General features: G+C 37.6%; 1 protein-coding gene across 1 annotated transcript in view; it reads right to left on the bottom strand.

Moving 5' to 3' along the window:
• Positions 1 to 13,242, bottom strand: part of LOC104271159 (dual 3',5'-cyclic-AMP and -GMP phosphodiesterase 11A-like) — a gene marked incomplete at its 5' end in the record, with an annotated part of 31,440 nt that overhangs the window by 14,668 nt on the left and 3,530 nt on the right. The window contains 4 exons of the mRNA XM_009865750.1: positions 1,559 to 1,629; positions 4,606 to 4,673; positions 6,062 to 6,139; positions 10,328 to 10,428. Coding sequence (XP_009864052.1) covers positions 1,559 to 1,629; positions 4,606 to 4,673; positions 6,062 to 6,139; positions 10,328 to 10,428 — 318 coding nt within the window. The remainder of the gene's footprint in view (positions 1 to 1,558; positions 1,630 to 4,605; positions 4,674 to 6,061; positions 6,140 to 10,327; positions 10,429 to 13,242) is intronic.

Raw genomic sequence — 13,242 nt, 5'->3', positions numbered from 1 at the left:
TAATTTTTAGATCGTTATAAGCACAACACAAGAATCCTTGAGTAATAAGATTATCTTGCTGACTAGCAGCTCTCTAACTAGCAGCAATACCTAGCTAGGTGGCTTATCATAGCAATATGTCATGAAAGACATCAGCATTTGATGTTTAAAAATTCCTCATTAATGTAATAAAACTCTACATGATTTTGACCCTTAGGTTTAGAGCATCCTACATGTGGCCCACAAATTACTGCAGCCTAGAGCCCAGAGTAGGAGGGCTCCTATGAAAGAGGAAATAGGGAAGACATTTATAGCATTTTCCCACCTGTTTGAGCTGTTCGATACAGATTTTCAGAAGACAGCTCTGGTCTGAGGCCAGAAGAAAGCTCTGGTTTTTGTCTTTCTCTGCACATCTACTATTACTACAGTATGTCCAAAATGCCAATGCAATAGCACACCTTAAAATAATTCTTAAGGTTGCTGGACCTGGGCCATTTGCACTGGAATTCATTGCTGCTTGAAGACAGTAACATTAATGTGTGTTGAAATAAAATTACTTCCTATTATGCTTCATTGGCATGAGAAACAGACTTTGCAAATTTTGTATACGAGGCAGAAAAGGTATTTACATCTCTGTTATATGGAATGGTACTTGCAGTTATTCAGAATTGGGAATATCATGACTGACTGATTAATCTTCTAGTGGACTAGAGCTACTATTTTTTTCTGAGAAGATGTACACACAGAACTACTACAGGGAAGAAACCCATTAATCATAGAATGTTAAGAGTTGGAAGGGACCTCTAGAGATCATCTAGTCCAGATCCTGCCAGAGCAGGATCACCTACTCCCAACCTCTGACAGTATACAAAGTGAAAAGCCATTTATTGTATCTGAGCATTATTTACTACAAACTTTTTAACTTTGACTTCATTGCATCACTGCAGGCTCATGTGTGAGTATTATCAAAAGGAGAACAAGTCTGAGCCATTGAACGATCTTTTTATTTTTCTCCTGTTGCCTCTGGATAATTGCTTGACAACATTTTGAGGTATGTAACCAGGATAAAGCTTTTTCTTCACATTGTTCACTGAAAATCTATATGAAACTTTTTTCTTAGTAGTTGGATACCTTACCTGCCTATATTCCATTCAATAACAGTTTATGCTTTTAAGTCAGTGTTATATTTAGTCGTATACTTACAGAAATGCTTTTCAGCATTTGATACATCAAATAACACGGATAGACAGCTGCAGCATAAAGTAAATCTGACAATTTTGATTTCCATAAGTAGCTATTGATTTTTTTTAATACCATGTGTTGCTAGAAAATTAGCTGTCATAACCACCTTGGGAATAGGTACAGAAAATGAGGGAAAGGGCTCAATGCAAATGTGACTGAGCTGACCGGAGAATTTTTACATTTGGCTCTAAATGCATGTCCTTATTGGACAAAGCTTTTATTTATTTAAAATTTTTTCTTTACATTCAAAATGCAGTTAGTTACTGAATGAACCCAGTGACATTTTCTTACCCTACCCAAGTCAGTAATTACTATTTCAGAAGTGATAAAAACTTACTGAAGGCGTGAGTTTGAGTTCAGATCTTTCTCTGTCTCCTTGTTCAAAGAACTCACTGGTTACCAGCTCAGCTGCCTAAAACATAAATTACAATAAAGATTAGAATTCTTGCTACATAATTTTTCAGTTAAGGAGTTCTTGCTCAGACCAGGACTTCAGCCTGTGCTTAACTCTAAAGAAGTGAATAGCCCCACTGACATGACTGATGTCAGGCACTTGTTTTCAGGATGGGGCATAGATGAGGTACACAAAAGCTGTAACCGCTGACAAGCATGCTTATTTCTTTTTGATAGGGAACTACCTGGGGAAATTATATTGCAATGTTGAGGTAGTGCTCAGTGAAGTTACATGGAACTTACTCAAATATGGAGAATAGAATAGGAAATTGTAGCTTCTTGTTGGTATCCACACTTAGGTCTGTAAAAATGCTTTGTAAAATCTGCAAGAGCTCTCTGGGTATTTACAGGCTGTTGCCCTACATAAATTTCTCTGATGTGAAGTTGTTTAACTAACCAATAACCTCTGTTTTCTCAGTTTAATGTAAAATTATAAAGTTTTTTTCCCCCATTAGGCTTTACTTTTTCCCCTATAACTATCATCACTATAGTATCTGAATACATAAATATGAACTCAGATTGTGATTATCATATTGAATCAAAATCAAGAACTGGTGGGTTGGAAATTGGAATGCGTTTTTCGACTTTTTTGAATGAAGATGTTCTATCTGAAGCAGAGGTTTGTGCTTCTGAGAGCAACAGAGGATTTAAAAGCAAAATGAGTTATGGAAACAACAGGAATTTTAGGAGGTCAAGCAGTGAGCAATCCTGATATAGTAGCCTTTATGAACTGTACTCTTCTCATGCATGGGCCTTTGAAGGTAGGCATGTCTGACACATGAGATGCAAGAAAAAGAAACTAATCTGCTGAAGATGCAATTCAGTTCCTAAAGCTCCTGTCATGCCTTCTTATTGTTTTCAAGTGTTTTCCAGCTAGGAAACCATGTCATAATGCCAAGGCACAAGAGGAAGAACTAAACGGAGAACGTGCACTTCATAAAATCTCAGAATTTCTTGTTCTAGAAACTGCTTGGTACCTAACATTCACAACTGCTTGTTACAGTTCAAATGAGTACGAAAATAAATTGGAAGTAGGTGAAATGATGTTATTAAGTACTCTTAAATCTCGAGCCAGGCTATCGCACAATTTGGAACTTTATAATGTATGTAATCCCAGCACACTAATAAAATTCTGGATCAATACTCCAGCTAGAAGAATAATTTAACAACTTAGCAGCAATTAAGGGTTTGCGCCAAGATATTGTATAAAAATAATCACGACTTAATCTCACCCCTGTCTCTCATTGATCCTGTTCTCCTTGTGTCCCTTTCCCTCTTTTGTCTGTTTCTATCTCCTCTTCCCAAATTTTGCCTTCTGATATGTAGCCTGGATTCCCTTTGATCCATATATTTTAATCTCTTTCTCCCTCGCTTTTCATGTATTTTTCTTTTGGCACAGTTGAGGTCCAATTATTTTCTGTTTTCCCTCTGTGGATTTATTAGCCTCTCTGCTCAACCAGGTAATTTTTCAATCAATCCCAGACTAGATTTTCCAATGTAAGGTAAACCTGTACACTAGGCTGCAGGGGGATTTTCACCTGCAGGCTTCAAAAGTGATAAGGATAAAAAGCCAGTTTGTTAAATACTTCAGCACCAATTCCACACTGTAGAACAAAGATTAACAACATTGAACACAGGCCCAACCTGACATTTTGGCAGTCAAAAGAAAATAGAGAAACTAACTGGGTTAAAGAGGAAAAATGAAGAAGGATTGTACACACTGCAGCTGTGGCTAGGCGGCACTGAAAAATCTTGTCACTCGTTTTTCCCACTGCAACATAAAAGGAACTTCTCTGATTTCCATGGGGCGTGACCATATTTTGGCCAAGTAGGGGAACAGCCATAGAAGGACTGTTGTCACATTCTTCTTTTAAAAGCAAAAAAGACTCATCTTCAAGCTGAGCTTAAGCCTCCACCACATAAATGTTTTCTTTACTAAGTTAAAGTGAATCTAACTTTTGTAGGTCCCTTTCATCTTCTGTTAACTCCTTGTCCAAAAAATGTGGCTGCTTCTGCCTCATTTGTTCTCTAGTCCAGCTGGGGGGTTTTTTTCACCCTATGTTTTTAACAAGCACTTTGCTGTCCAGGAGCTTAGCCACACTCAGCTGCGCTGGTGTATTTCCTATTCAGCTGGTGTATTTCCTATTCACTTCTTGATGCTGTGTATTCCTCAAGAAATGTACACAGACACCCTTCTACTAGCTTGTTCTGGACCTCAGTGAAGGACAGAGATTTATTAGCACGGATACAGGCTATATTAAGGATGGATGCTGATCATGGAAGATGCCTAGAAGAGGGACAGTCATGTGGTAAAAAGACAAGACTTTTGCAACAGGTTGCTTTCTCATGTTGTAATTGTTTGCCAACGCTAGACTCAAATTTTATGTATGTTTCTAAAGAGCCTACTCAGCAGCAGAAGCCTGAGTTTTTATTTGTTTCTAAGTACAGGATGCTAAAAAAGACTCTATACTAAACTTACGGGTTTTTTTCCTTCAGTATTAACAAAATGAACACATTTATCATATATACTGAAGATTTTACGTTAATGAAAGTTTGCAGATCATCTGCTGAGATTTTTGATATAGGGAAGATGCTGCCACTCTCAAGGAAAACTTTGGGACAAAACAGCTACATGTGGCTAATACTTTTTTTTTTTGTTTAATACATCCATTTTTTGTTATGGATTTAAAAGGTTAATAAGAAGAGAGGTTGTAAAGCCAGATTTCTTCAGGTACCTACACATGCTGCTCAGCAGCATGTGTACATGGAGAGATTATGCAATAAACCATTTCTTGCAGAAACCCCCTGCTATTTTTTAATAGCATTAATACTGCTGTAAATTGATTCCAGTTTTGGTCCCTTCTAAGCCAGGGCCCTGGGAATATTGTCCTGCCAGTCCCGCCTCTTCCCAGCCCTGCTATTAATCATGACTTGCCTGTCTTGAAATCTCCCACGGTTTGGTCACAGCTCCAAGGTCACAGGCTGTCATTAGCATTGATCTGAAAAACAGAAATGAACAATACAAGCTGAATCAACCATTGTTGGATTTCTAAACAACTCTGCTCTGGATGCATAAATAAATAACACATATATGAAATGTCAGCCCTGGCACCTTCTCTTCCTCCAGAGAAGAATGACATGTTTGAAATCTCAGCCATCAGCCTGGCTTTACATCACAATTGTGCCTAGGAAGCCTAATGTGTTGCAGGTCATCAGATGATGAATTCTGGTATTGTGCATTGCACACTAGAAAAGAAATGATATTGCAGAGGAGTAACCGCTAATTTTGCAACACTTCTAGCACTACTTATATTAATACCTACAATATACTAAAAAGCATGTGCTTCATATGATATAAGTAAGGGTATTATTACATAATAACAACCTGCAAACTGGGTTAATTTATATGCCTATTTGTAAGTGACTGCTGTAGTAAGAGAACCTCTCATCACAGGAGGCATCCTAGACATTGTTTAAGCAGTTTCTACTGCTCATCTGCAATAAAAATCAAGGATTTACTATGAGCTATACTGTTCCACTGTAGTTTAATACCTAGCTACAACCATGTTTTATATGCATTAGGAGAAAGAAACCATTCAGCTGTAGAAAGCATTTATGTACAGTACCACGATGCAGATAAAAGTCTAAAAAAGTTTAAATGAAGAACAAGGGCGTTGAAAATGAAGCATCAGATATATTGCCTGAATATAAAATTAGGAATGGGTGAAATGATATGGAAAATAGAAAATGGTCCATATTTTGGAAAAGATGAAAAAGAAACAGGATTTAAATGAGATTTCAGATAAAATGAGACATAATCAGGCACATATATGCAAATGCACACATTTTATTGTCTCAAAAAATCATGGTGTACTCAAACCATGCACAATGTGTGAGGTTTTCAATAGGACGCATGCTCAGATCATGCTTGAGGATTAGAAGAGTACTGCGTATCCACAAATTCCCAGGTACAGAGTAGATGAGCAGAGGAGAAGCACAGCCAGTGAAAGAAAACAGCTGAGAGAAGGAGGGAACAGGGAAACAGACAAGAAAGATCTTTTGTGTCCTGAGGCAGAATATTGATGCTTTCTGGAGAAAGAGCAGAAGGACTGAGTGGTAACTGGTGAGGCTGGGAGAAAGGAAAGAAAACATGACAGAGTGTGAAGACAGAAATAGAAATGGAGAAGGTGAGGTCACACTGATTACATCCCTGCTGTTTGGTAACGTTTAGAAATCATACCATATATTTCATATCATTGATCATATTTTAAAAAACAAGCCACCTTCTCCTGTTAGTCTAAGTCCTTGTGCCGTAATACATGAAATTCCTTAAACAAATATGGCTAGACTTGGAAATATCCAGAAAGCAATAAATAGTAGTGCTCACCGAAATATTTCTCGGTGATTTTTTATATTCCAGTCATAACCACCTTTACTGACAAGTTCAAAAAACTCGGTCCTTCTCCTGCAACAAAACAGATTATCAGAGAAGGAAACAAAACATTTCCAGGGCAGCACTGCAGCAGAAACACAGTTCTCTGGATGACATGCAATCATTGCACCTCATGTATTATTGTTAAAGTCATTACACTGACAGTCCATTTAAGCGAAACATACTAATTTCTGAACATGTTCTATAAATGTCTGTTATCAACGTCAGCATTGCCTAGTAAAAGTAATGTTGTATTTATGGTCTCCACAGATAAGGAAATAAATGGGACGAAAATGATCAGCCTTCCATGGAAGCATGAAATGTTCAACTACAGCAGTGGACAGACAAGAGGATAGAAACACCCTTGAAATATATACACACTTCTCTTGACTCGTCCTTGCAAAATGTTGTTTTTCTTCTATATCCTGAAGGGTTTTTCAGAGATGTGCAATTTCCAGCGCACAGAATGGAAGAGTGAGAGACAGGAGTGGTACGTGTCTTGTGTTAGTCCTTCTTATTGACTAGAAACTAGCTTTCCCTGCTTGGTCTTGTGGTTTGTCTTCTGGAATAGCTTGCCTACATCCTTAGAGATGGACAAAACATGAGCCAGAACATGTTAATGCTTGTTTGGTGCCTTTAAGTACCAAAATTTTGACTCATCATAGTCCGTAATTTTTCATGGCCCTGAGAGTCTAAGCAGTTCTTAATGAACACAGTGTGATTACAATACGAAATAGATCTTGCCCCAGATATAGTGGAAGTTGAGGTGCAAAAATAGGGAGCAATTTCCCCAGAGTAGCACAACATATTAGTATCAAAGCTGAAAAGCAAATACCGGTGTTCTGAGTCCAGTGCCCCAGCTCATAAGGAGACTGAGCTCTCTTTGTCAAGTGGAAATGTAGCTAGATTCTCCAACAGGAGAGAGTTTGCAAAGTCTTGTACTTTCTACATTTACTTTAGCTAGACTGAAATGTTGAGCAGTGGTTATTGAAAGCACAGTCTGAGCATTGCCCTTGATTAAGGAACAGATTCTTACATGATGCATGTTCCATTATTCTGGTCTGTGATTGTCGTGTGCTATATGACCAGTCACTCCTACTATAGGGCCTCTCCTTAGTGGATTTTGCTGTAGCAATTAGAATGGGGAGATATAAGGACTATGTGATGAAATCTAATCACTTATGTTTTGTGAAAAAAACATTACAAAATTTGCTGGGACAATGTAAAGTCACACATACAGAAAACAAAACTCAGTTCTCTCACACAAAATCATGACCTTATGGAAATTACTACTGCAACGATGAAAAAGTTAGTGGCCCAAAGTAGCTGGCACATAAACCTTAAACCAGCCTAACCTAAGCAGATCATCAACAAGTGCATACTCTATAAAGACAGAGAGCAGTAGATTTTTGCATCCTGTGTTTCAGTGCCCAATCTAACAATGTAAAATTTAGTAATGATTTCATTTTGAAGTATTGGATATTCTGGGTAATTCACATGTTACTAGACAAAAAATGGGCAAGAATGTTTACAGCTGAAAGCTCAGGAAGATGACATCCCAAACCACTCAAACATTCAGATTCACAATACAGAGATCCATAAAGAGTAACTTGAAATGTGAATCTCAAGGCCTTATGTTGAGCTGAAAACTTTTTAATACAGATTTTTTTAAAAATATATCTAAATAGATGCAGTAGTAGTCTGAGTCAACCTGAAAAAAGCAGACACGTAAAAGGAAACAATTTAGTGTTTCCTAGTGGTTGCTTATGCACGGCACCCAAAACAAAGAGGTTTACTGTTATTAAACAAACATAACATACCAGGACTTCAGAAATAAAGAGAACGTTAACAGTTTTGCAATGCTTTGAGTAACATTGACTCCGGTTGTATCATGCCTAGAGGGGAAATTTGTCTTGCTATATAGAGCAGCTCCAAGTGTTGTGCAGCCCAGCGGCACAAGGCATCATTTGAGTCAATTTTCATAAACTTCATTTTGGTTTCATGCTTTTACTTGTTATATGATCTACAAGCATCATTATCTAGAATTACAAGTATATTTTCCATCTGATCTTTCACTGAAAGTCACCTTTTAGTTTGTCTGTAGAAAACTAGTACCCTGAGAAGGTCATAAAGCCTTGCTCTGCTTGGGGTTCTGTTGCAGTTTTGCTAGCCAGACTTTGTGATAATGAATTTCAGCCATTCTAGGAATACTGATACAAGAATTCACTTTTCTACAAAAATATTGAAGATGTAGCAAACTGAAAAAACAAGTTAGGTACTTGAGCAGAAACATCTGTTCACATAGGTTGGCTTTAAGAAGCGTAAATCATTTATGTTTCCAGGCAATGATTTTCAGGCATTTTTGGAAGTAAAGTAGCTCCCAGATTAATGAATCATGGTAACACAAGAGGAAGAGATAACTTATTTTCAAACTTCTAAGTAAAGAGGCCTCATCTGTTAAAAGTTTTCTGATTCATGTAGCACATAAAAATCAATTTTGAAAGGAAGAGGAATACTGAAATTCAGCTGATGTCCCTTTTTGGACATTATTTCTCTTTATTAAAACTAGAAAGACAACTTGACTATGTAGTTTTTCAACCTAAGGCAGGCAGGGAAGAGAGCTCCATCACGTCTGGGTCTGGACTTGGTTCCTTCCCAAGGCACTGCTGCCGGCTCTTCCAGTGGCTGCAGGATCTCAGCCGGGGCGGGGGGAGCGTGGGGCTGTGCCAGGGCAGCTGCCCTCTCAGCTCCTACCGCTCATCTCTTCCTCAACAGCCCAACATGTTTCTGCAGCTCTTGTTATTTGTGGTAAGACAGGAAAACCCGAACTGACACATCCCTGTAGTCCTTGTATCTCACTTAAAGCTGTCAGCAAATTCTACTGTCATGTCAGCCCCCCAGATAACAACGGACCCTAAGAGACAGCTTCAAAAAGAGATTGCTTAAAAGGGCTGATTTGCACTCCTCAGGATTTTCATGTTGGCAAGCAACAATTTCTTCACTTACTCATGTTTAGAAGTTAATTACCATAAAACTGTTCATTATAACCCTTGCTTAACACAACTTCTCCAAAAAGAGACTTGCAAGAAAGAAAGAATATCACCATGTCTACTACCAGCATTGTTTAGAAGCAGCCCCTGGCATAGAAACAAAATACTGAGAAAAAAGGACTAATCAAACATTGCAGCATCCCAGTTAGTATTTTTACAATTAACAGTTACGGATACAATGTTGGTGTAGATGAACAATTTCAGGGTAAAGCTTTGCCTGAAGTTTTCTGGAAACTTGGCTTGGTATCAGCCATCAGCAAAAGGGCAGAATCCAGGTATATCACCCTAAAAAACCCAAAACAAAATGCTAACCAGCACTGTATGGGAGAGGATGCTAATGGACATCAAAGAAAAATTCTTAAGGATGAATTATTGTCAAAACTGGGAAGGCAGTACACTGAAACTGCACATTCATCAGCACTTCTCCCTGTAAGTCCACCACAGCCACGTGCAGGAGAGGAGGATATCAAAAGTGCAACGTGACAGTGACACCATGGCTCTTCTCACTACACGTGGACTCCCACACATTCTCACAGGGAAAAGCTTGGTTAGTATTTAACAGTGTTTGAAAAACATAATCCAGAACCAACCTGAAGTCTGCTTAGAGATTTGATTTGCAAACAAGGGAAAGGAAGAAAACTGTACAAGAGATCCTACTGTACTTCCCTCAAGTTTTTTAAGCTCTGTTCTCATGTGATGCAAACTGGCATAATTTGTCTTCAAAACAGCAATGTGTATGCTTGCATCACCTCTGCAACTGGGTCTGTAACTAAATATAATATTTCTTAGTACACATGTTTAGAAATTCTGAAATGGTGAAAAAGAATTGTAAAATGTTGTTCATTTTTTACATGTCTGAGGAAATGATCACAGAAGGGATGGAGGAATTACAGGACTGAGCTGTAACTGGTTCCTGGGATGCTTTGAAGTAGAAACCTAGGATTGTACTGGCATTCAGTTGATACAGACATGTTACATGTTAAAGAAAAACTTACTTGGACACTTGAGATATTTCTATTAGCCTAAGATATACTAAGCATTAGATTAAATCTCTTAAACCACAGCTAAACACAAATTTCTCATATTATATATCCTTATTGGTATTTAATAGGTCATTAGAGTAAGTTCTTTGAATTTTCATTTGTCAAATACAAGAAATGCCAATACTTACTCAAAATACAGAGTGAGGTCTGTTGCCAATATCGATTGCTTTAGAAGCTGCATAAGGTCACTGTAGTCCTTAGAGGACAAGTTAGCAAAGATGTTGTGACCCTATAATGAAAGAGATAAAAGAGGTAAAGGACTAGCGATCAATAGAGGTTTTTAAAAGGTTTTCCAGCTCTTTAGTCTCCTGTTTCCCCGTAACAGAGGCCTTTTCTGATTCATGGCAAAACTATGACAAAATAATAATGTTAATACTGCTGAGATTACATTGGGGTAGGAGAGTTGACAATTGCAATCAAGTAGCTGGTACGTTTTTCTAAATTCTGCTGAAAATATAGCCTCCTGAGGAAAGATTTACTCTTTGCTCTGACCCTGCACAGACTCAGTTTATGGAGAGAAACTACAGATACACTTCAATCTTTCCTCTTATTAAATGTTTTGGGGAGCTGTGCATTGCAGCTCTGGGTTGTGCTCCTAATAGATTTATCTGTGCTGCTGCTTGCAAGCACACAAACTGCTGTTCGAGCACTCAGAGACACTAAATCAGTTTTTCATTCAAAACAGCCCATTTGCTCACTCTGCCCATTACTGTGCTGTCTAATAGCGTATACAAGCATTGCCTGTACAGCCTAAAGAACCGCAACTTTAAGCAGTTTAAACACCCCTTGTCGGCTAAATAGGCTACTTTTTAAGGGATCATGGATTAAGAATTTGAAAGGTCCTCTATGGCCAGAATGAAAGGAAACAAATTCTTTAACATCACTATTTGAGAGCAGGAAGGTCCTTTTGTAACTGAATTTGTGAAAAGTAAACCAGACAGAGATCTTACAATTTCTCTGTGAAAGCCTAGAGAAAGTGAGCTGAAAGAAACAAAACAATGGAAAATGGTAAATGTAAGCTTAAGAAGAGGTCTTTATGACATCAGTCACATATAACTAAATTAGCAGAAAAAAAAAGTAGTGCATTCTTATTATAGTAGTTTTAAGCATTAAACATAATAAATATAATTGAAGTTAAACTTATTAAGCATACTACAAATTATATTATGTTCTACACTTATACATAGATGAAGTTCTTGCTAAACAGTGTTATTTTGGTGGTATTTAGCACTGTAAGAAACATATTTAGTATGCACTGCCATCTACTGCTTAGGAAGATTAAAGTACCTTTAAACACAAGTTCTTTTCAGCAACACGACTGCTGTAACCATGATGGTCTGAGGACATAGAAGAGATAAGATCTGGAGGTAAAGACTGTATTTTTTCATAGATTAGCTAACTGATGGACTAAAAAAAAATAATTTGCCATGCAGAAAAGATGGTCTTCTCTGTGACAATGAAATTATTCTTTCTTTGCAGCTAAATATTGAGAAGGATTTGAGAGTCTAAAGCTTATTTATCAAACACAATTTTAAAACCAAAGTACTTAGAAGAAAATAAAGCACAGTATATCAAGGAAATAGCAGCTCTTACAACAGAGGTAATTTACTAAGTTTTCTGTTATCCTATACTATCTGATGCCTTTCTAACCTGTTCCATGGTGTATAAAACCATGTCGCTACAAAGCTCAAGATCACTTATATGGAAGTTAGCATGTCAAGAGTAAAGGATAAATAGCTCCTTTGTCCAAGATGATAAAAATCCAAGGGATCAATACAATACACTATGTTTCCTTGTAGACAGACTAGAATACTAACATTAGTAGATAGGATGTAATCTAATTTCAGTTTGTTTGAGAGTGGAGACCAACTGCTCAGCTGGTAAAAGCTGTTGTATCTTTAAGAAGATTGGAGGATCCAAATCTGCATTTATTCCAAACTAAGGTGTGTTGTGTCCCATTAGCAAATAGTATCTATTGGATAAAAATCCCATAGCATTAATTTTCTGATCTTGGCATAAGGACCTGGAGAAGCTGCCTGAATGATAAAAGGGGAGAACTTGCATTTCAAGTAATATTTTACATCTCTGGAAGAAGCTGGAGTAAATTCCAAGGAAAAAAGCTTTGTTGGGTTTTTTTTTTCATAAATTTCTTGATTTTTAAGCTGGAAAAGATAGGGAAAAGCATCTAGTTGGACTTTCACAGAGTTGTCCATGTCTTGAGCCTGTCTTCAGAGAGATGTGTTGTCATGCTGAAGATTTCAGGAACTAGAGAAATCATTGTTTCACAGGAACAGTCACTCCAGAGGCTGAACAGTCTCATTGGTTTAGAAAGAAACCACAAAATCTCTTCCTTTTTCCTATTCTGAACCAGTCTGCTAAACTTTCAAATGCCGCTTTTTCTTATGCCTTTCCCTGGTAGCCATTTAATTTCTAGTATCACCTTGCAGATAAGCTAGGTGAGGCTAAGGAGATTGAGCTGTTCACATCTCATGCTGGTTCTCTCCTTTCCTATGGCCACTTTTTTAACACAATGTCAAGAAATGGAACAGTAAAGCTGCAGTCCCATAACTACTCTCTGTGGCACCTACACAGAGGTAAAGCTATCACCCTGTTCCCATCTGTCTGTGATTATGCGACGTTCCCAGATGCTCTTCAAAAGTTACTGCAGATGGCTCTTCCATTGTGCTGCATGAACATTTTTGGTTTTACATACACTGAACACGTTTTGTAACAACCTATCTTTGTAAATCTGGAAAACACATCCATTGTTTTGTAAGGATTTGTGTGTCCATCCTTCTACTTTTCTCATTTACTACATCTCTGGGGTAGTGCATGCTGCATACTGTTACACATAACATAGTCTAGGCAAGAACTGTCTTTATATACATCTGCAAAGCTACTAGTGTGCTTCAGACAGCATTATATTACTGATATTATATTTTAAAAATTACACAAAACCGTTATAAAAATACTGATTACAGGGAGCGTCAAAGAAATTAAATTGGCCCAGTAAAGGATGACTGTGATCCTCTAAATACACCTG

Source organism: Apaloderma vittatum, unplaced genomic scaffold (genome assembly GCF_000703405.1).
Source record: "Apaloderma vittatum isolate BGI_N311 unplaced genomic scaffold, ASM70340v1 scaffold8913, whole genome shotgun sequence".
NCBI lineage: Eukaryota > Metazoa > Chordata > Aves > Trogoniformes > Trogonidae > Apaloderma > Apaloderma vittatum.
Note: the sequence above shows the minus strand (reverse complement) of the source record. Positions and strands in the feature narration are given on the sequence as shown.